Below are 24,063 nucleotides of genomic sequence, written 5' to 3' on the forward strand. Positions count from 1 at the left end.
CAACAAAAACGGGTATTTTTGGCTGTAATCGTGTAATGCAGTATGTCATATCTTCCTACGACAGATGCACAATAGTTCTTACGAATTTAACTAATCCCCTACCAAGAATATAAACACGTAACAGTTGGATCCAAGCATAGAATTTGAAATCAGTGTTGATGTGTGCATACAAAACACACTCACAAAAGAAAGACATCTGCATATCTAGGAAAGAGACAAAGACTTCATTCCAAATGGCACCCCATTCCCTTTATAGTGCACTACTTTTGGCCAGGAGTAGTGCATTATATAGGGCAGCGGTAGGCACCAACTAGGCACCACACCTGACCAAGTGAGATAATTGATCAGTTCAGTGAATGCCTAAATTCAACACAGACAAATTCAACACTGCCTGCGGCCCTCCAGAACCAGGGTTGCCTACTACCCTTGTTATACGGGACTGGATGTAATTTGGGACACAGGCCCAAAGATGGCATTCATGTTTCCTTGGCCAGACACAGACCTTCGCCATCCATTTCCTCTCTGCAGAGACAAGAAGCAAAACACAAAATGAGAATGTCACTGTGAGAACAAAGCAGCGCAGCACAGGATAGGGCTGCTAACAAAACGCTCAGTTCTTTATTTCCACCACACTCAACAGTTCAACAAGGGCATGGAGGCCAGCCAAAGCAAGCAACACAATACCTGGCCGCAGAAGGGAGATGACATCATTTCTCCTCAAAATTATTAATTGTCTTCTCTTTAGCGGTCAACTTCAAAACACACAAGATTAACTCTATTGTGAGGGTGAAAACACAGCCTTCGTAAGCAGAAGGGAGATCATTTTAACAAAAAAATATAACAACATTGTGTTACATACCTTTTGCCCTTGAAAGAGGAATCAGATCATCGGTTTTTGCTAAGACTTCAAAAGGCAAATCTGACCAGCTTTGTTAGGGACTTGTGTAACTAATCGTGTTGTTGCCATATAAAACAAGATCATCATTTCATACAATCAATAAATTAGGTTACAAGTCTTGAATCATTACCGTACACAAAGTATTAAGAGTATTAAGGTTTGATCCCCTCAACTGTTACACCATACAGTGGCAAACGTTCAGTTTCTTTGTCCGTGAAAAAGAGCCTCAGTTCCTGGACAGAGAACATGTCTAGATCTTGTACGCCACCTCCTGGCAGAACACAAAAACACCCAGAAATCCCCATTATATAAGACAAAGAACCACAAAAAACGATGAGCGGGACGAAAACCCCACCTAGTAATGATTGAACTTACACACAGTAAGGTCCTTGACCGATGTGATGCGTCATCAGTAGTCAGCCCTTTAGCAGACTCATTTGTTTGTGTTGCCAGTTCAGGTGTGAACAAACACCTTACCCAGCACCCCACAACCTTCACTGAAGGGTGTTATGGGAAGCTTCGAGATATAAGATGAAAACACAATCTGCAAGACCAATTTAGCTCATCTAAATCATAACAGGATAACGTTTTGGCATTTTTTGTAATATTGAGCCATGTGGATCAATACGTTTTATGAATTATTTGGGTGGGCGTGTAGACCATAAATTCTCACACAAAAAAATATATAAAACATGTTAAAAAATAAAATTTCTCAATGTTAAAGTTTATTTCATGATGCCTCCCTCCCAGGCACATACAGTACCTTCAGAAAGTATTCATACCCCTAGACCTTTTCCACATTTTGTGGATAATAATTCTGCAGCATTGAAGGTCCAAGAACAGTGGCCACCATCATTCTTAAATGGAAGACGTTTGGAGCCAACAAGATTCTGCCTAGAGCTGGTCGACCGGCCAAACTGAGCAATCAGGGGACGAAGGGCCTTGGTCAGGGAGGTGACCAAGAACCCAATGGTTAGACTGACACGAGCTCCAGAGTTCCTCTGTGGAGATGGTTGTCCTTCTGGAAAGTTCTCCCACCTCTTCAGCACTTTACCAATCAAGACTTTATGGAGTGGCTAGACGGATGACACTCCTCAGTAAAAGGCACATGACAGACCGCTTGGAGTTTGCCAAAAGGCACCTAAAGACTCTCAGACCATGAGAAAGAAGATTCTCTGGTTTGATGAAACCAAGATTGAACTCTTTGGCCTGAATGCCAAGTGTCACTTCTAGAGGAAACCTGACACCATCGCTACGGTGAAGCATGGTGGTGGCAGCATCATGCTGTGGGGATGTTTTTCAGCGGCAGGTACTGGGAGACTAGTCAGGAACCAAGGCAAAGATGAAAGGAGCAAAGTACTGAGCGATCCTGGATTAAAACCTGCTACAGAGCGCTCAAGACCTCGGAAGGTGAACCTTCTCCCCAGTCTAACAGGACAAGAACCCTAAGCACACATCCATGACAATAAAGGAGTGACTTCGGGACAAGTCTCTGAATGTCCTTGAGTGGCCTAGCCAGAGCCCGGACTTGAACCCAATCTAATATCTCTGGAGAGAACTGAAAATAGCTGTGGAGCAATGCTCCCCATCCAACCTGACAGAGCTTGAGAAGATCTACAAATAAGAATTGGAGAAACTCCAAATACAGGTGTGCCAAGCTTATAGCGTCATACCCAAGACTCAAGGCTGTAATCGCTGCCAAAGTTGCTTCAACACAGTACTGAGTAAAGGGTCTGAATACTCATGTAAAATGTGATCTGTTTATTTTTTAATACATTTGCAAAAATGTCTAAAATCCTGTGTTTTGCTTTGCCACTAGGGGGTATTGTGTGTAGATATTTAATGAATTTTAGAATAAGACAAAACAGACAAAATGTGAAAATGTCAAGGGGTCTGAATACTTTCCGAAGGCACTGTACCTGTTCCCAATAGTTCTTAAACATTTTATATACAGTAATGGTTAATAAAATGATAGTGAATATAACTTTAAGAAAAGGGAAAAACTAGGGATATAACTGCAGCAAATGAACCCTTACACAATTTCACCTGTCACTTCCCTTGTAAACCATCATAATATATACTTTGAAGTACAAGACCCAAACGGTTAGTTACATGTAAATCAGTAAAAACCAGAGGATTGTGCAAAACATTTGAAGGACTGTAGCAGCAACAGCAGGTCTGGTCAAATGAAACGGCAAGACAGCATTTCAAAGTAAGATCAATTCTCATTGTAAGTTTAGATCTCTAAATCAACTTTCTTCTTGCACGGATACTTAAAGCTACTGGGATTCATTCTATTAAATGGGGAAAAGCAGTGACAGATAATGATTTCTTTTGCAGCCTATTGACATCATTCATTTGACCAGACAATCAGCCTCCTGGTAAACCATTGGCATAATATACAATTCTCCCTCAAAACAAAAGTCATACCATTCTCACTGACTGACTGTCCATTACATTCAAATGAGGCGCAAGTGAACCCCGCAATAAAGGAACGAAAAACAAGTCAAATGCTTTAAAATCTAGCAATCAAATTCTAAGGCAACATGTGAACTAAAAACATATTATAGGCGAGGGATAGGCCTCTTGTACATCTCTGCATTCCCATACCAGATAAAAGTATCATCTCTAACACCAAAATGGACAGGAAAAAAAACAAAAAGGAAACAAAATTAAAGTCATGATAAACATGTTGCCCTTTGAACCTCATACATAGTTTATTTCAATTAAACAGGTTGAGAAAATAAGTCTGTCGTCTTTTCTTGTGTTTTTTTTTTTTTGTGGTTGTTGAAAGAAGACTATATTTAATCTCTGTTTGAGGCCCGACCCATGTTTCTATCCAGGTACTTGTGACAAGCCAAGTCCTTCCTTTTTTATCAAAGACATCATGGATGTGCAAGGCATATCTAAAATACATCCCCCGGTAAAATAAATAGAACATACATTCAGATAGGTTGTGGTGGATTTCTTTTGCAAGGGGTTGTGCTCACCAAAAAAAAGGTGGCTATTTTTGCATTAAAGGGTAACAAAACAACACTTAGAGATCAAAGATTAGTCAAATAGATTCTGGTCATAATTCATTAAAACACCAACTTCTGCACATAATTCACACTTTTTGTCTAGACCGTCTTTGTTTTTCACATTCTCAAGGACACATGGCCATTGGCCAGTTAGGAGGACAGGTCAGGGTAAAACTAACCAATGGGAGGACTGGACTGTGGGAGGAGGGGTGGACACACACTGACCATGCAGCCCAGGGGAGGGTCCGAGTGGCCCTGAGAGCAATAGAGACAAACATATTTCACACCCCTCACTGGCCTCCCTCTCCAATCAGGCTCAGCAGTTACTGTACTCACATACTTGAAGAAGCAGCAGCAGTTACTGTACTACGCTCACACACCTCAAGAAGCATCGCATCCAGACTAAAAGGATGGCTGACAATCGAGGCCTAGAAGCCCATCGCTCGGTCCCGTGTGTTCACTAAACCCAGAGCAGGCAAATTAGGACTCCAGCTCTTTATGGGCAGAGAGAGCAGATGCATGCTGATTGTTTTGGCCTGCTATCAAAGAATGTACTGTAAAGATGTGCAAGAGATATTCCATAACAGCTTGATTGAGTGCACATCTAATATTCCGTTCCATGTTATCAGCAGGGTGTGTCAATAACGCAACATGCAGGTACACAGTAAAACACAGGTCTCTTTACAGTACAAGGTAAAACGAGATCCACTCACTGGAACCTACAGGGTGAAGGCGTGGGTACCTAGGTTGAGATCATAGTTGTCATGGGGCAGAGGGAGGAGGAGGAGGAGAGAGATAGTGTCAATTATTTTGCAGGTAGGGTCTGGGCTTCAGACTAGACTACAGGTGACCCAGGAAAGAGCAGAGGCAGGGGAGGAGAACAGGGGATATGACATGGGGACAGTTTGTTTGTGTGTCTCTGCAGCACGAGCCAGGTGGCGGCCAGCTTGTGGCCCATCACGAGGTGCCCTGTCTCTTCTGTTGCTGAGCACGGATCAGTTCCAGCTGCTTTTTGCACTTCTGGTAGTAGGTGGACAGAGACTTGTTCTCCTCCAGTAGCTTCTTGTGCTCCTGGACCAGGCGGGACGTGTTCTGCTGGTCCTTCTCGTCTCGGTCCAGTTCAGCGATCAACTCTTTCCTGGAGATATAAATTGGTTTTATTTACACATACAAATATAGCTGCCACAATGGTGGATTTGAGCAGTTTACAATATGGAAAACTGAATTGCAGTGCGGCAGCTTACATCAGATAACAAGAACTAAAAAGAGAAGCACATTGCAAAAGAGAAAAAGGTCAAATGCAAACAGAAAGAACAATACATTTTTTGAGACCAGCCACACGGACAGCTGATGAAACTGAGAAGTATTTCTGTCTTTAATAAAGCCTTTTTTCTTATTCTGATTGGCTGGGCCAGGCTCCCCCAGTGGGTGGGCCTAGCTCCATCCATGGCTGCGCTCCTGTCAAGTCATGTGAAATCCATAGATTAGGGCCTAAGTCATTTATTAAATGTACTTTCCCTTACATGAACTGTAACTGGGTAAAATCGTTGAAACTGTTGCATTTACAAGGCCAAATGCAGCCGTTTTTGTCTCAATATCAAAATGTCTGGTTAACAAGTAAGTACCTTACTGTGATTGTTTATTTGTTACAATTTTGATTTAAAAGAAATAGTTTCTCAGCAAAGCGCACTTTCTCAAGCAAGAATTTAACTCAGCACTGTCAGAGTACACAGATTGGAGAGAAAACTAGTAGCTGTTATTGGCAGAGAGGTCTGGAACTCTTGCTATTTGTATATTTACCACATGGTGATGTCACCGGGCAGGTTAAAACTAAATCCCACCAAAACAGGCTGAAATATCAGCTTGTCTTTTCAAAACAGCTCTTATCCTAAAACGGGCATGATCATCATTTTCACCATATCACAGTATTATTTGCATCTCATCGTGTGGAAATGTATATAAGACAGTAACATCATGCTTTTGACTACACTGGGCCTTTATTCCGATAATTGTGAATTACTCAGCTGTGCTTGAACAGGGGCACTTCACAATAAGCACAACAGAGGCTGGAGAGAGATGCAAAGGAGCACCAAAGCATCGGATAGCCCGTGTGAGAAAAACGCTGACTCCACAAACACGGTAGTTTCCTTGCTAAAGTCATCGTCTAGAAATATGAGCCGAGCTCTTTAGCCACAGCCAGTTGTTCCACTGCGCTCGACTTCCACGGCATAGAAGGCCTACCTGCCTTGGATTTGTCATCGAAATTCAGTAATTGCCTTTGGGTGGCCTTCTGTATAGTCATACGCCCAAGTCTAAATACGTGCCACACATGCGATGGAGCTGCTTGTTATGTTAATCACAAGACAGCCCACCCCTTAAAACAGGAGATGTTTTTTTTATCACATCAAAAATATGTGTCTGGCCACATTCAGCAGGGCTTACAGTACATGAGTTAATTACATTAGACACTGCAGTACCACATTAGTCGCCTTAAAAAAAAAAAACACAGAATGAACAAATAGCGTATTATCGCAGCACTTTGGTAGTGGCTGAACGCTTGCCCTACAAGATGGAGAGGTAGAGTAAGGGTTCACTACTCACCTTCTCTGGATCAGTAAGGCAATTTCTGTCTGCACTTTCAGGTAGTCCTGGGCCATTTTACAGTGCTGCTCAAACACGGCCATGGACTCTTTGGAGTTTGGGCAAGGAGCGAGGGGCTGAAAATAAACCACGCATGTTGTCATTAATTGATCTAGGGAGCTTATAGCCAGTTAGATGTGTTGCAAAATGTATTTCTATCAGCTCTCAGAAACCGTCTGAGCTTGTAAAAATACACAACATGGCTCACCGCCGTAGCCGGTGGGTATTTATAAAGACATTCCGCTTTTGGGATAGCATCATTTTCTCACTGTGACAACAGAAGTAATCCCTGCACTAATTGAGTTAATACAGTCAATTTGCAGTGTCCTTGAAAACATCGTTGAGAGGGAAAACCTCAACATTTGAAATCAAACACAAAATAGAGCAATCGACAAAAGAAAAATAATCAAGAGTTTGTCAAATGGCCAATCGCGAGGCCAATTTTGACAGGTCACACAAACACTTGAATGGGATGGGAGTGGGATCAAGCTGTTTTGTGGCATAAAATAATGCTTAACATTCGCAGGACGGGGTCGGGGGAGGTCCAGTATGAAATGGAACCCTACCTGCAGCTGGTGGTCCAGAGTAAGATATGCCATGGGAATGGAGTTGTCTGAGCCGTTGGTATCTGGGCAGGAGAGAGCAAGACTTGTGTTTGTTTTTGGTCTGACAGTGACACCAGCACAGGCCCAGGCGGTGCAAGATGAGTCGACTGGGCAGGCACACAGTTATCAATAGACACCAGAAGTCCTTCAACAGAAATAGACCTGTGTCAGTGTCCCCGCCCCTCTCAGGCTCCGTGTGACAGCGCCTTAAATCATTGATGAGGATTACGTAATGTCTGCAGAACCTGCTCAAGTGATTTACGCCCCCATCCACAATGACATTGATGCCATTACAGCACTCAGGGTTGTGAGAGGGTGACACAACCAACACGAGACGCTGACTTCATTCAATCAAACTGGTTCTAAACGCCAACCTTCACTTTTTCGTCTCTCAACAGCACAAAGGGAATGGGATACAATGTCTTTGGATCTTACATTTAGCAACAAGTTGAGCACCAGCATCAATATAGGATAATACAGTAAGGAACATGGGCAGTATGAGTGAATTTGCTCATCAAATTATTATTAGTACATGTACCAAACTCCTTCCAGCTCCATCTGTAGAAGCAGCTGTAGACAGTGAGATGAGCATGTTTGAGTGACAGAGGTAGACTACTATACCTGTGGGGTCATCGGGAGAGAAGCTGTACCCTCGGCTGCTGGTCTTATCAGGCGGCACCATCCTCACACTGGGACTGGAGGACCTGCTGCTGTTCCTACTCCCCTGTAACAGGACCATAACACAGTCAATCACTCATACAGCCCCTGTAACAGGCCAACAACACTGTCAATCACTCACACAGCCAATCATAGAAGAAATGGCCCTTTTGTTTTTGTCCATGGCACATACAACATCTGACACTCAAGCAAAGTCAACAATGACTACGGCAACAGAAACCCACATGAAAATCCTGAGCCTGTTTTACTGGGGTAAAACAAACAATGCAAAGTAAAAAGTATAAAGGGTGAAAAACAAGGTCTAAAGTCTGTCTGTGGTTATGTACACACTTCCGCAAGAGAGAAACACGGAAGAAAGTCAGAGGAACCACAATCTCTGTCACACTATTGGGAATTCACAAATATTCTTTCTTAATTCACAAAAAGGTATAAGAACACAAAAATAAACAAACCCGGGTCCAAAGTCTAGTTTCTTACTAAACTCAGTGAACTTTGCTACTGCATAGCTCTGCACAGAGAGAGGTGTGCCTTTTAACAAAATATACTGTAGAATCAACGTTTAGGAATGCAAGGACATAGGGTCTTATTTGAAGGTTGTCCGTAGGGGGGCAATGTTCTTTCTACACCTGGAATATCTCGATTTTCTCAAAAGTGACATATCAAACAGTATTCTCCATCACATCCTGTAGCATTTCCCCCCCATGGGACACCTTGTTTGACCGAGCATGTATCAAATCCTCCGAGAGCAAGCAAAACATGATAGGCGTGATCAGTCAAAATGCAAAACAATCCACAGAAGGGAGAGAAGATACTATACCACTCTGAAAAGGAAAACAAATGAAAGGCTTCTGAAAGGCTTCTTGTACGGTGCTACACTCGACAACCCAGGCCCTGTTCTACTGCAGAGCATCTTACCTGGCTGGACTCTGTGCCGATCCCCGGGAGGTCCTGTACAGATCTACGCCTCTGCGCCTCACAGGAGGCTGTGGAAAGGATGGATCGAAAGGGAGAGATAGAGAAGAAATGGAGAGGGAAGGGGGGCATGAGCGAGACCCAGAGACAGTTCCAGGGGGACTTGTCCGTTGTCTGTGGTGAGGGATGAGGGGGTCCAATCCACAGAGCCAGGACAGCTGCACAGATTTAACCCCCGACTCCCTGGCCTGTCAACATGTGCTATGGCATGGCCATGAAATGACCATAGAGCAGCAGTTATCATCCCCCCCACCCCCCAACCTTTACACTAACACGGCACAACACACGCGCAGACAAACACCACCACTGCCATAACCCCATTGCAGACCACACCTACTGTACCACATGAATAGGTAAGCCTCACTGTGTCACGTGTTTGTGCAGATCTGCTTGTTTGGGTTGGTGGGGCTGGTGATGGGGGAACTAGGCTATTTCAGGGCTCACAGCACATTGCAGGGTCTCAGACAAGACAAGCAGGCCTGGCCCTGTCCTTTAGTCTTCCTCATTAATCCCCAGCCAAGGTAAACCTGAGGCTGGCTCTGACCTGCCTGGCATCTTCAGAATAACAGGAGAAATTCCAGCCATCTGGCAGTTGAAGATATTATTAGTTCCATCTCTGCCGGAGAACTTTGAACAATGGCTTCAGAGTCACGTCTTACTGTTGGAATATCGAGCTGCTGGAAATGATCTGACAATGAGAGCATTGTGGTCTTTTTACCCTCCGCACACTCCTTGCTGTCAATCTCAGAGACCCATACAATACCACTTGAACTACTGCAATGTGGGAAACAATAATGGTAACCATTAAAATATTAGATTTGGGACAATTGAAGTAATTTGAAATACTTGCCAACACCTGAAATATCAGGATTTCTATATATAAAACAACAACTATGGAACCTAACATCTAAAACTACCAGGAATGTAGGTTTGTGAAATGTGGCACTACAGGGAACAGAGATGGGGGCAATTGCCCCTCTGTCTATTTTCTGGTACAGTAGGTCTAAGTACTGGTCTAATGGTCTTACCATTTTAACTCTACCTTTCCAAAGTAGGATATATCTATAGCACAACACGTTTAAACCAATAGACACACAGGCAGAGACACTGTCACTGCAGTGATTGTTGCTCTAGGGCCTATACATCAGAATAAGGTCCTGTTATTGTCGTGTCGTGTGTAAAAAATAATACTTTGCGACTAGAGCCATTTTAAGTTCCAGCTTACTACGATACAAAACTGAAGACATTTGAATTAGAATGCCAATCCAAAACGTCAACAAACTAAAAAAAAATCAAGTAACGCTTCGTACTAATTGAGCTACTAAATAGAGACTGGTGTCAAATGAACTGTAGGAATGAGTGACACCCAGGTGTGCCACATACAGTGATAACAACCCTGTCATACCTTTAATATCCCCTTACGTCAGCCCTCTCCCTTAGTCACTCGGTTTAATTAACTACTCATTCAACATGTCTTACAGCTCCTACTTCCTAAATAGAAAAGGCCTGCGATATCCAGTGCTGCTGTCCCCATTTCTTTCATCCTTATATCGGATGGTAATAATAGCTGTGTGACCCACAATGTGAGGGAAATTAATCAAAATGACTTTTACAAAGTTAATGGATGTAAAGAAGCAAAAAAAAAAAAAAAAAAAAGATATATTCGCAGAGCTTTTAACAGACGTCCTCTACGCATGAGAGACAAGGACAAGCTGAGAGGGGACAAGCTGAGAGGGGAGCTAGCAACCAAGCCAACTGATTTACTCCCTCCTTGCCTGCAGTAAAACCAGAATGACATCTGAGAGACAAACAGGACTATGAGTTATGCATCTTATCATCACACAAATTTCACCCCCCCCTCCGATTGCAAATATGCTGATTAGATAACCGGTCTGTGCCCCTAAATCAAGAGTCTATTCTATTCGTTTTGCACCAGGCTAACTCAAGTCTGGATTCATCCATTAATCTGGATTAGATAGATTAAAAGACGGATCTATGTGAATTGAAATGGCTCCATCAGCACCTTGTGACTAGAGGGTGAAACCCCAATAAGGCCGCCACCATGTTAACTCATGCCCCTTTTAAACATCTTGTCAAAACCACAAAAGACAAGAGAGGAAAGAGAACTCTGTTACTCCAGGTTTATCATCATTCATAAAATAATGACTTATTTAGATTGGGGAATATTTTTTTATTTATTTATTTTTTAAATCTCCCCATATTTCAATTCAAACGGAAAATGCAAAGACAAAGTCTAAGGTGTTTGGCCAGTCGGCCCCTACAGGGGCCAGTGACCCTTGTAGCCTGTGATACCTGGAGTAACAGACACTACAGGAACAGCAGTGTCAAGAGCCCAGAGCAAACAGAGGAACCCACTGATTCAGTTCAGTCAAGCCAGCTACACCCAGGGCACCAGGTAGCCTGGTGGTCCGCACTGGTACCTGTGAAGACGATCTTGGGAACGTCCAGAATGGTGCCAAATGACGCCGTTTTACGGTGGCCTCGTTTATACTGGGGACGTGCTGCAACAGATACACATACACACACAGCTGGCGTACACATGCATGCAGACAAAGAGAGGGCCCAGAGCTGGAGCATACATGTCGGACGGTGCCCTCTCCCCCTCACTGGACTCTACTGGCACGCAAAGCATAAAAGTACATGCGCATTGCACGGGAAGCATGCGTCCTGTGGTTAGTCGATTGGTTCGACATCACAGTGCTAGCGATGCGGATTTAGGCCCGGCATGGGAAGTCTGAGCACAGACATGTTAGGCATTCAGCTACACGTAGCAAGCAGTTTGAATGTACTAATAGGAATATTTACTATGAATGCACTTAGAAAAGATGATCAAATCATATAGATGGCTCTGAAGATTGTAATATAAATATAGAACATTTGATTTATACACAGTAACTACAGCATAATTGATTTAACTATTGAAGAGCTTTGAGGATATACAGATTAAAGCTAAATACCTGATTATTATTCAGATGATATACCATTGACAACAATAACACATGGACCGTTGAAAATAATTGACATCGCAAAAACATTCTCAAAAGAAAGCTGGAAAGAAAGCATGAGGGAAAACCCTGACAAGAGACTTAATTATAGCTTTTTCATTCCAAACAGTATTTGACTGCCTCCAAAGCTTAACATTTAAACATGACAGGGCTGATGATGAATACAAGACCTCCTCTCAGCCGCCGATCTGTGTGAGGGAGGGGAGATGATTGGCACCAGTGCCGAGGGGCATATGGAGGCGCTTATATGAGGGGTGAGGCATGCAGTTTGACGGAGAGGGAGACATGATAGTCGCTTCTAACGGCATAGACATTTCTCCATCTCTCGTATTGGGATGAAACCCACTTCAGTAGCTGATGTAAGATTACTGTATGTATGCATGTATCTATCGAGCTCTTACAGAATGCCATGGGCAGTTTATGTAAAACATTTGCATATTCATATGTACATCTCTGAGGACTATATCGTTGGCTGGCCAACTTCAATGTTACAGAATCTGTATCTCCATCAGTGTTGGGGTCGTAATTAAAATGTTTTTAATATATTACCCATTACATCTTTTAACAATAACAAATTACTTGACTTATTACTCCCTGGGGAAAGTAATTAGTTCCACTACTTGTTATATTACTTTTGCATTACACCCTCAAAAACGTTGTGTGTTCTCACTCAATGTAAACAATGTAGACCTAAAGCACGGTCTAAGGCACTGCACCTCAGTGCAAGAGGCGTCACTACAGTCACTGGTTCAAATCCAGGCTGTATCACATCTTGGCTGTGATTGGGAGTCCCACAGGGCAGCGCACAATTGGCCCAGCATCGTCCGGGTTCGTTGTATCATTGTAAATAAGAATTTGTTCTTAACTGGCTTGCCTAGTTAAATAAAGGTTACATTTTTTTAAAGTAAAAAAGTAGCCCAGTAATGACAGATTCTACTGTCGATAAGGGCAGCATTTCCTCAACTACATACCCAGCTACACGTTTGTTGAGCTCTCCATGGGTTACAGCGTGTCCTCCAGAACGATTCAAATCAAGTCTTGTTTGGATGAGATAGGCCTAAAGCAGGGATCGTCAAACTAACCGCAAGAAGCCCAAACATAAAATATTTGACTAAAACAATCATTTCAAACCTTGCTTACATTTGTATACGATCACGTCTCTCTATTATGCGTGGGAATACTTGTGAACAGATAAATCTTATTTTTTTTAATTGTATAACTTATAACACACACAGTACCTGTCAAAAGTTTATACACACCTACTCATTCAAGGGTTTTTCTTTATTTGACCATTTTCGACATTGTAGAATAATAGTGAGGACATCAAAACTATGAACACATATGGAATCATGTAGTAACCAAAAAGGTGTTAAACAAATCAAAATATATTTTATATTTGAAATTCTTCAATGTAGCCACCCTTTGCCTTGATGACAGCTTTGCACACTCTTGGCATTCTCTCAACCAGTTTCATGAGGTAGTCACAAGGAATGCAGGTTAACAGGTGTGCCCTGTTAAAAGTTCATTTGTGGAATTTCTTTCCTTCTTAATGCATTTGAGCCAATCAGTTGTGTTGTGACAAGGTAGGTGTGGTATACAGAAGATAACCCTATTTGGTAAAATAGACCAAGTCCATATTATGGCAAGAACAGCTCAAATAAGCAAAGAGAAATGACAGTCCATCAATTACTTTAGGACATGAAGGTCAGTCCATCCAGAAAAGCTGCAGTCGGAAAAACCATCAAGTGGTATGATGACTGGCTCTCATGAGGACGACCACAGGAAAGGAAGACCCAGAGTTACCTCTGAAATTGCAGCCCAAATAAACGCTTCACAGAGTTCAAGTAAGAGGCACATCTCAACATCAACTGTTCAGAGGAGACTGTGTGAATCAGGCCTTCGTGGTCGAATTTCTACAAAGAAACCATTACTGAATGTCACAAATAAGAAGAGACTTGCTTGGGCCAAGAAGCACAAGCAATGTCTTTGTGAGAAGCAGAGTAGGTGAACAGATTATCTCCACATGTGTGGTTCCCACGGTGATGCATGAAGGAGGTGGCGTGATGGTGCTTTGCTGGGGACAATGTCTGTGATTTATTTAGAATTTAAGGCACATTTAACCCACATGGCTACCAACGCATCCTGCAACGATACCGTCATCCCATCTGGTTTGTGCAGTGTAAGGGCTATTTAACCAAGGAAAGTGATGGATGACCTGGCCTCCACAATCACCCGACCTCAACCCAATTGAGATGGTTTGGGATGAGTTGGACCGCAGAGTGTAGGAAAAACAGCCGACAAGTGCTCAGCATATGTGGGAACTCCTTCAAGACGGTTGGAAAAGCATACCAGGTGAAGCTGGTTGAGAGAATGCCAAGAGTGTGCAAAGCTGTCATCATGGCAAAGGATGGTTACTTTGAAGAATCTCTGACATTTGTTTAACACGTTTTTGGTTACTACATGATTCCATGTGTTATTTTGTAGTTTTGATGTCACCACTGTTGTTCTACAATGTAGGAAATAGTCAAAATAAAGAAAAAACCTTGAATGAGTTGGCGTGTCCAAACTTTTGACTGGTACTGAGCAAGTGCCTTCAGAAAGTATTCATACCCCTTGACCTAATCCACATTGTTGCGTTACAGCCTGAATTCAATATTTTTTTCTGACCCATCCACACACAATACCTCATAATGAACATGTTTTTAGAAATTTTAGCAAATGTATTGAAAAGGAAATACAGAATTCCCATTTACATAAGTATTCACAACCCTTTGCTTTGAAACTCCAAATTGAGCTCAGGTGCATCCAATATCCTTTGATTATCTTTGAGATGTCACTAGAACTTGATTGGAGTCCACCTGTGGCCAATTCAATTGTTTGGACATGATTTGGAAGGAAACACATCTGTCTAGATAAGGTCCCACAGTTGACAGTGTCAAAGCAGAAAGTCCAAGGAACTGACTGTTGATCTCCGAGATAGAATTGTGACGAGGCATATATCTGGGGAGGGGTATACAACTATTTCTAATGAGATATGAGATATTTCAGTATTTAATTAGCAACAATTTTATTTCTAAAAACACGTTTTCACTTTGCCATTATGGGGTAGTGTGTGTAAAAATCTGTTTAATCCATTTGAATTCAGGCTGCAACACAACAAAATGTGGAATCAGCCAAGTGGTATGAATACTTTCTGAAGGCACCGTAATTATATTTTATTTTGTTTATTTTAGCTCAGAAAACTCTAGGCCAAATAAAACCAGGGCTGCCAGTTGGGGAACACTGGACGACAGTAATCTTCAGCAGCAGTGGTCAGGTCTCGGGGGGGGGGGGTCTTCCACTAAGAGTTTTGTGTTGGCTTGTTGCCTTTGCAGGTGCTTCAAGAGATTGGACGTCGTGTTTCTAGCAGTGGAGACGTGTGTTTCTCGCTTGGGCCCGGCTGACATTTTACAGTTATATTCTTGTCATTTTGTCCTACCAAATCAAAGTAATGGGCGCACTACCATGCTGAGAAGGTCAATGTCTTAGATGCTTCTGCCATTTTTCATCTCCCTCACTAAAACATTTATTAAAAGTGTGTGTGTATAAAAACAGGAACTTGGTAAGAAGACAAATTCATTATATTTTTTATATTACGCCAAGAGGGAATAAAATCACTCATATTTATGAGGATCAATAACTGTAATAGGAAGGGAATAAAGTAAATACCCATTTATTTGATCAGTAACTGTAATATTATTACTCAAATTGGAACGGTAACTCCGTTATATTAATCATTACCGCAAGATTTTACATTGTTACCCGCAACACCGATCTCCATACTCTACAGCAGTGTATGTGGTATGTGTTACGAAAATATGTAGACCTATACCTGTCCTCTTGCATAATCCATTGTGGGGTATGTAGGTTGTAGATCCTGACTTTACCTGCAGGAGCAAAAGGCACCCTGTGCTCCAGCTCTGACAGGTCTGCGCTCATTCTTTTGCTCTCGGAGGCCACCAGGCTGTGGGTTCGCCCCGACAGGCTCTCAACACTGCCCCCTCTGGACAGAGGCAGGCTCCGCAATGGGTCTCCCTGGAGAGCACAGACAAAACAGATACTGTTGGGCTACTGTACATTTGACTAATATTCACTTAGGTCACCAAATTATGGGCTAGAGTACTGATGGTTACTTCAAAATGACCATGATTACATTCATACGAGGCTTGTGTAAATCGTTTTGTTTACATCAACACAAACGTAATTGCCTTAATTTGTCTACCTTTTCTTTCTAGTCACTTGACAAAGTAAATTGTTCCAGTTTATTTGTTGTGGTAGAAATGGCTAGTAATGTACAGTACAGCTTACCTTTGGCCTGAACTGATGTGCAAACTGAGGTTTGATCTTGATTGTGTCGTTGCTCCCCTGAGAGTCCACATGCTCCATGTTTGTGTCACTCTTGCTGCTAGTGCAATCCACATAGGAACCTATAAAACCCAATGGAGAGGTAGTGAGACAACGGAGATATTGCCACATTACGTCAATGATGTGTCATGAAGGTAAAACTACAGTGCAGGTAATAAAAGCTTCCATTATTTCAAAGACATAGATTTCTATTTATTTATTTAACCTTTAATTGTAGCAGGGAGGTCCTTTGAGACCAAGGTCTCTTTTGCAAGGGAGCCCTGCATCTCAATAATAACCCAATCAGCAGCATAGGAGCAACATTACTCAGTAAAATACCTGTGCTGGAGGCTGAGTTACTCTGTCCTTCATCTGAATACTGGTAAGGGTATTGCAAAGGTTCATCAGATCCTGGGAAGCACTGGAAAAGAGGTTGACAGAGAATGTAAGAGTGCCATTACCAACACTGACCGGTAGATAAGCAGTCTGAGAACAGGACACTACGGAAAGAGTCCTGCATGCATCCAGGGTTAGTGTCGGCATAGAATTAAAAAACACTGGAATGGACATTGTGGCGGTCAATGACTGCAGGATGGCCATCTTGGCCAAGCAATCTTTCATTTAATGCATCTCTGAGTATGAGTGTGTGTCTAGGAGGGTCTTTACCCTCATAAGATGGGTCATGATCTTGACTATCTCCTCCATGGAGGGCCTCTGGGAGGGGTCTTTGGACCAGCAGCGGGTCATCAGGCTCTCGATGGGCTTGGGAAGGCTCTTGATGAGCGGTGGCCGGGTGCCTGAACACCATCAACACAAACAGATAAGGACACATTAGATCAATATTTCATCTCTACGAATACAAACAATCACAAAACAGTCACAGTAAAACGTATGGAAACTCAAATCTTTTAACATGAGGACGTTCCAGAAAGTTCATTGCCGTACAAAACACGAAGAACACTTGCAAATGACAGCCCCTGCTGTGGAGGCTCTGCTAACGTGTCAGAGAAACGGGCGCAGCAGCAGTGTCGTGGCCCCAGGTGTGCTCCTGCTCTCAGACAGTCAGTGTTTCGTTTGCATTCTGCGACCAATCACTCTGTGTGTGACGGAAGAAACCGCGGGGAGCGCCTCACAGGCGAGTGTCTTTTAATTGCTCTTCATCGTCAGCCTCGTAACTCATTTAATCTCTCAGCAGGTCTCACTGGGGACCTGGCTCTGAAACACCAGGGCGATTGACATGTCAGCACCACCATGAACGAATTCACCTCCCCCACCTCCATCCCCACCACTTGAACTCACCGTTGTGCACCGCCCACATGATGCGGAAGGCCGGCCCACCGATCTCGTCAAAGGGCTTCCGACGCGTGATCACCTCCCAGAGAATGATTCCCCAGCTGAACACATCACACTTCTCACTGTAATTGCTGCCTGAAAGCACAGAGGAGAGAAAGAGCTCCACTCAGGGCCTTTCAGATGGGGGGGAAAAAATGATGGGCTTGACATAGCTCTGATTGACTGATGAAAGGTAATTCTCTGAGGCACAGTTAAGTGAGGAGTGTTGAGGGAGGGGATGTTTATGGTAAAGCACAGGAAGCCTTTATTTGGTCTGCACCTTTAGACCACAAATGCGATGAAAATAAGGAGGCAATTTTACTTCAGGGCTTCTCCGGAGATGCATAATTACTGTGGCCATTACTGCGGAATTAAACTGCTCTTCACACACATGTTATGGCTGTTTCCAAAATTACACTCTATTCCCTATTTAGTGCACTATTTCTGACCAGGGCTCTGGACAATAGTAGTGCGCTATATAAAGGAATAGTGTCATTTGGGACTCAGCTTAAAGTTGATGTGCTGCTTAGGCCTTTTGAAAACATTTCTCCCTGTGATGCAAATTAGCTTTAAGGAGGTCATTCTGGGGGCAAATGTGAGGTGCTTAATTGCATGGAGTCATGTTACTCCCTCAACAAACAAGATAATGACTACCTCATGTGTTTCCTCCTGACCGCCTCAATGTGTTTTGTAAAACAAAGTACATTAGGCGACCACTCGAGAGCATAGACTCAAACGCTACATTCTCTCAAGGATGAAACATTTCCTTCCATTCCAGTTTTTTCCCCAAGGATTTTTTTCCAGCAGCGGTGGCAAAGTTAGCAGAGACAAAATGTTGCTGTTTAAAAGCTAGTTTCCTGCAATTCTACACATTTTGCCATGGCTTATGCTATCCGAGTGACTCAAACGTAACAAAATCAATGGGAATTGTACATTCTCCCGAACTGTCTTGGTTTTTATTTGGTAGTTCTTAAAGATGATCTTATTTTTAAAATATATAGTGCCATTTCTCTACATACTTTATATCTGGTTTAAGTTGTTTAATTTAACAGTGAAACACTGCATTCACCTAAAAGTCTGTGTGCAGTAATCATGCATACCACTCAAGATATGAATGACTGTAAATTAAGAAAATACTAACAAAAGTTGGATAAAAATCCTGCTTTGAGAAATGTCTACGTGTTTGCTGTGCCTTCCAGTGATTAAGTGAGTGACAAATCGAAAGTGGAGCACTATTACAATTAATGAGCACTTCCACCACTAGACATGAGCTCTACTATAAAACACTCTGGTCTTAACAGGAGTATCACTTAAACGCCGACTATCAATGAACTCTAGGTGAAAACAGGCTACACCTGTTTAGATAGCACACATCTGAGGACAAGGGCTTTCTAAGACAGAGGCCAGACAGACATCTCTTTTACATGTGTTTCAAAAGCTCCCCATGCAGCTCATACTTGCCTTCAAACACCTCAGGTGCCATCCAAGCTGCACTTCCCTTGTTGTTGGTCATGTGGGTCTGAATGTCGCACGCAGTCCCAAAGTCACATATCTTCAGCATGGTGCCACCGGCAACAAGGAGCAGGCTGAAACAAACAGGGAAACAAAGATCTACTCAAATGCTAGACGTGAACTTTAGCGGTTGGTGACGTGTGAGACTACGTGAAGGTAACTACCAGAGGATGCTGAGGTCCTACTGGGTTACAAACGCTTCATAAATCCACTTTCGATTCAAGGTAAACATTTCGAATCATAAAAAAAACTCTGAAAAAGGAAATACATCAAGTAAGATTCTTACTTGTAAACATACAAGGGGGGGAGAAGTCAAATCCCCTACAGAAAGTAACTACAACCATACAAACATTCTGTCAGCACCCACTGTGTAACACAAAGGACGTGAAGGTTAGGTTAACAGCACTCTGTGGCAGCATCCCAAATAGGACCCTATTAACTACATATGAGCCCTGGTCAAAAGCAGTGTGCTATAAAGGGAATAGGGTGCCATTTGGGATGTAGCCTGTGAGTTCAGCCAGTGGTCGACAGGCCTGACCCATTTCTTCCCAGCGAGTAAATTCTGGACAGGTTTCTAGGAAATGGACCAGCTGGTCATTCCCACAGTGCCCTGCAACTGCCAGGGACTTTTTCCCCTGTCAGATCCCAATAAATAACCTCTGGACCCGGTACAGCTACTCTAAGCAATTCAGTCAGAGGCATACTATGAAAACACTAAGGCCTCACTACTGAAGCCAGATTTTAAAAAATTAACAAACAATGGTCTATCATAACAGAGGACTAGAGGATGAAAAAAGCTATGCTCTTTTGGTTTAAAAAGTCAGATAACGCATTTCACGCTATTGCATAGTATAACATAGGCTAGAACACACAACTAACAAATGAAACCTTGAGTAGCGGCCACTTTATGGGCAGTGAAACGAGAGACAACAGAGAGTGAGGAGGTGGGGAGGAGCATACTTGGGTGGTTTGAGGTCCCTGTGAATGAGAGCCTTTGGTTTCATGCCATGGAGATAGGCGACCCCTTGGGAACACTGAAAACACCAGCTCATGGCATGGGAGGCAGTGTAACATGGGAGAGGTTCAGCACCATGCAGAACTGTGGACAGAGAACAGTGTCACTACCACAGAGAGCTCCAAATAAACACAGAACACATGCACCACACATATCTCCACAGAGACCTCGAAACCAATGCAAACACTCATCCACAAAACCAGTGGTGGAAAAAGTACCCAATTGTCATACTTGAGTAAAAGTAAATAGAAAATTACTCAGGTGAGTGAGTCACACAGTAAAATAATACTTGAGTAAAAGTCTAAAAACATTTGGGTTTTAAATATACTTCAGTATTAAAAGTAAATGTAATTGCTAAAATATACTTAAGTATCAAAAGTAAAAAAAAATATAAAATTGGATGTCACATGTGCCGAATACAACAGGTCAACTTATAGACGTGACCGTGAAATGCTTACTTGCAAGCCCTTAACCAACAATGCAGTTCAAGAAATAGTTAAAATAAGTAATGTTCTCTCGATAAGTGCGTGAATTTGACCATTTTCCTATCACCATTCAAAATGTAACGAGTACTTTTGGGTGTCAGGGAAATGTATTAATTAAAAAGTACATTATTTTCTTTAGGAATGTAATGGAGTCAAATTAAAAGTAGTCAAAAATATAAATATTAAAGATGCCCCCAAAACTACTTAAGTATTACTTTAAATAATTTTTACTTAAGTACTTTACACCACTGCACAGAACACACTCTTACAGACATGTCATACAAAGAGTTAAGAGAGTGGTATACACCATTCAAATACACAAATAACCACCGAATAACATCAAAGTTATAGTTTCAAATATTCAAAGTTTTGACAACCACAACTAAGAACGTCAACTTGAATGATCCTAAAATATTACTTTGATAGAGATTCAGAGGGATAACAGGAGACAAGGGGGTAAAGTGCTTGTGCAGGGAAAGGGCCATTTACACTTCCTAACTCTGATACTCCACTTGCAGTTCACTGTGCAAGGACTGGCCAATATGATAGTGGTCTATTTAAGGAATCATGCCAATAGTGAGCATATTAAGAGAATAGTTTGCATGTGGGTATTGGAGTTAATGACACATTGACTGCAATATTTCCACTTGTTTGGTATGTCATGGCATGTGTTGGTTGCACTAATTTGCAAGCCATGTCAATGGCCAAGTCTACTGTGGTAGTGCAGAAGGCCATCCTACATAATCGCCCAGAGACCCACCATTGTACAGGGACCCCCCTTCAGCATATTCCATCACCAGGCAGACCTAGGCGGGAAAATTAGCATTAGGCAAGAATAACAGAAGGCTAACAATGTACTGTTCTAAGGTATTTACAACAACAACTGGCAAAACCATAGGCTACAACACACTGAAATATTGGAGTGTTTAAAAGCTGATTTACTGGATTATTGCATGAGCCATACAGCTTCACAATGTTGGGGTGATTCACACGTGAAAGTTGCCGCAGCTAGGGAGGGAAGAGAAGGCAACACAATCAAGATTGGTCTCCTTTAGTTGTAATAAACAGCACTGTCACCACTTTGCAGAACATCTCTACTTGTAGCCCAGTATAATAGGACAGTACCTCAACTATGAATGCTTTCCTTTCAGATTCACTCTCGATTGTCTTGATTGCGACGTCTTTGCCTTTCCATTTGGCCTTGCAGACAACACCAAAAGCGCCTCTCCCCACAACCTGAAAGAGAAGAGGTAGACAACATAAGCAAAGTGTGTTGGATGCATTGTTATTAATCCCTTATAATCGTGACAATCCTAAATCCACTTTCCACCTGGATATATTAGGCCTAGCTAACACTGTAGTTATTTCTTTGTGGGCAAGTTCCATTACACAATCCAGCATATCAATCACAGTATGTGCGCAGTCAACATCTGCTGATGGAGAGGGGTCTTATGTCTATGTGGAGGGCCCACCTGTGGGGAACTGCAACTAACTAACTCGCTACATAATCAAAGCAAGCACTGCCAAATCGATTTGGAACATAGGTAGTAGCTAGCTAACTGACCATTCTGTATCATGTCTATCTATGGCTTGGGCAAAATCATTGATGAATGGCATAGCTATAGTGACATAGTTAATGGTCATGTTTAATTACCAAGCTTTTCAAAACCAGAATAAACAAACATTCCTTGCATGGTAGAACTAGTTAGTATGACGATTGAGAAAAAGCATTGAGGCAACTACAGCGTCAGGACCTGGTTTTAATGTATATGGTCATGCCACTCACATAAGAGGACGACCCCACACGTGCCAATCAAATGGAATGTTGTTGATATATAGCTTTTTAGCTACTTACCTCCTCAACTTCAATATCCACATAATCTATTTCTTCAAAGGGATATCCAGGTGGAGTTTCGAGCATATCGGCGGAAGACATTGCTAACTAGCTAACTAACGTTACTCATTAACACCAATATGTTCTAAAATCAAATAAATAAATAGCTAAAACATGCATAACACGCGCACTCGAAGAAACAGCAAAAAATATATATATTGCATGACATAACTTGCCAAGACACTGGCGGACCTAACGCGGAAATAAATCAACTTTAAAAACTGGAGCTCATACACTGTGTTAGCTGGCTAGATAGCCAGCTCAGTACAATCATACACAGCCAGCTGGTAGCTAACTGAGCAAGCTACTGTAGCTAGTTAACTAGCTAAGGCAGTTTACTAACGTTACCTAAAAAGTCGACGATTGGCTAACTAGTTAGCGAACAATTTGAATACATACATTTTCAATTGCCATATCATGTACGCCAACGACGTTTGTTGACTAAAGTCATTCAGCAAGTTAGCTAGCTATACATGACACTAGGCCGCTTTCTGGCCTGGTATGCCATCCCGTCGCCGCGGTAGACTGAGGTGCACCCCACCGGTACTAGTGGCTCCAGACATTGGGTGATTGATTTCCTCAACATTTAAAACTCAAGAGAATCGACTTGACTCGCGGACATAACTTTAAAATGACGACTCTGAGACTTCTTACATTATATACTTTTGTTTCACCCACCCCCTATTTGTTGCAGGCAGCAGCTCCAGGAAGTTTGCTACCTTAATTATGACCCACCAGTTTTATTCCCCGAATGGCATGCAGATGCAACTTCGCAAATAGTGTTACTATAATAAAAAGGATGCGAGTTTTATTAACAGTATTACAATAGATGCATGCACAAGTGTGTGCCTCTTGTATAAGTATACGTCTCTTGCATGTTAATAATATACATACAGTTGTAAAACGCAAATGACTGCTGTGATTTATTGCCTGAATGGAAACGTTGTTAGAGTGGCACAGGTATACTGCAATGCTACTCATTTTAATGTTTCAACACGAAATTGTAAATGTATCAAATGGCGCATCAATCAGAGTTGGTACAGATCTGGTACTCCGGACAAAATACAATTCAGTTGTTGCCCATATAATGTGAATTAAATCCAGGGGCGCAGTTTTGGTTTTAGAAGAGGGAGGGACATAATTATTATTATTATTTTTTTATCCAGTTGGATAAACACACCAAACAGCCAACCCGCCTGCTCAGAGGCGTCTGCATGGTCCTAAAGCACATCTCGGTCTCGTTTTATTACATTCCAATGATAAAACTGGGGGGGTGCAATTTCAGAATATGGTGGGGACATGTCCCCCGTAGCCAGTGAAAGTTTCGCCCCTGATTAAATCTGTAAATCCCTATTCACCCCAGAATCAAGTGACAGAGTAGGAACCATCGTTTTGGTCAGCGTTTCCCAGGGGAGCCTAATTTGGGCGTGGACAGTTCAAAAACTATAATAGCTCAGATGTATAAGAGCAGGGAAGGAAATGACAGAGCAGGGAAGGAAGTGATGTAGCTGAGAGTACATGTCCAGAGTGAGCTATAAACACGGTGGTTGGAAGAGCGTGCTTGTTTGAAATGGACAAGTGTTGTGGTAGCTTTTGACAAAGA

The 24,063-nt window shown here is 42.3% G+C and overlaps 1 protein-coding gene across 8 annotated transcripts; it reads right to left on the reverse strand.

The window, feature by feature from the left end:
• Positions 1 to 550: 550 nt before the first annotated feature.
• On the reverse strand, positions 551 to 23,500 carry LOC118386791 (mitogen-activated protein kinase kinase kinase 7-like). Of its 8 annotated transcripts, none has more exons than XM_052523461.1 (17): positions 22,860 to 23,488; positions 21,692 to 21,802; positions 21,509 to 21,574; positions 21,327 to 21,372; positions 20,027 to 20,165; positions 19,012 to 19,140; positions 17,522 to 17,646; positions 16,889 to 17,019; positions 16,562 to 16,643; positions 16,187 to 16,305; positions 15,766 to 15,913; positions 11,255 to 11,335; positions 8,757 to 8,824; positions 7,785 to 7,887; positions 7,125 to 7,186; positions 6,520 to 6,635; positions 551 to 5,056 (listed from the first exon to the last, which is right to left on the reverse strand). In XM_052523461.1, the coding sequence occupies exons 1-17, from the start codon at positions 22,872 to 22,874 to the stop codon at positions 4,876 to 4,878; spliced, it is 1,722 nt and encodes a 573-aa protein (XP_052379421.1). In that variant the 5' UTR covers positions 22,875 to 23,488; the 3' UTR covers positions 551 to 4,875. The 8 variants fall into 8 exon arrangements, with proteins under 8 accessions (XP_052379421.1, XP_052379420.1, XP_052379424.1 ...); XM_052523460.1 differs by having other exon boundaries at positions 22,422 to 23,488; XM_052523464.1 differs by having other exon boundaries at positions 23,139 to 23,191.
• Positions 23,501 to 24,063: the final 563 nt, after the last annotated feature.

This window comes from Oncorhynchus keta, chromosome 8, assembly GCF_023373465.1.
Source record: "Oncorhynchus keta strain PuntledgeMale-10-30-2019 chromosome 8, Oket_V2, whole genome shotgun sequence".
Lineage (NCBI taxonomy): Eukaryota > Metazoa > Chordata > Actinopteri > Salmoniformes > Salmonidae > Oncorhynchus > Oncorhynchus keta.

What these genes read in the sequence shown, in the direction of transcription:
- LOC118386791 (XM_052523460.1), bottom strand. Translation starts at nt 22,502, where the DNA reads ATGTCTTCCGCCGATATGCTCGAAACTCCACCTGGATATCCCTTTGAA. An exon ending in TCATGACCCATCTTATGAGG is followed by an intron (nt 16,644 to 16,888) that starts GTAAAGACCCTC and finishes CCTCTTTTCCAG; the next exon opens with TGCTTCCCAGGATCTGATGA. An exon ending in CTCTGGACCACCAGCTGCAG is followed by an intron (nt 6,636 to 7,124) that starts GTAGGGTTCCAT and finishes GTTTATTTTCAG; the next exon opens with CCCCTCGCTCCTTGCCCAAA.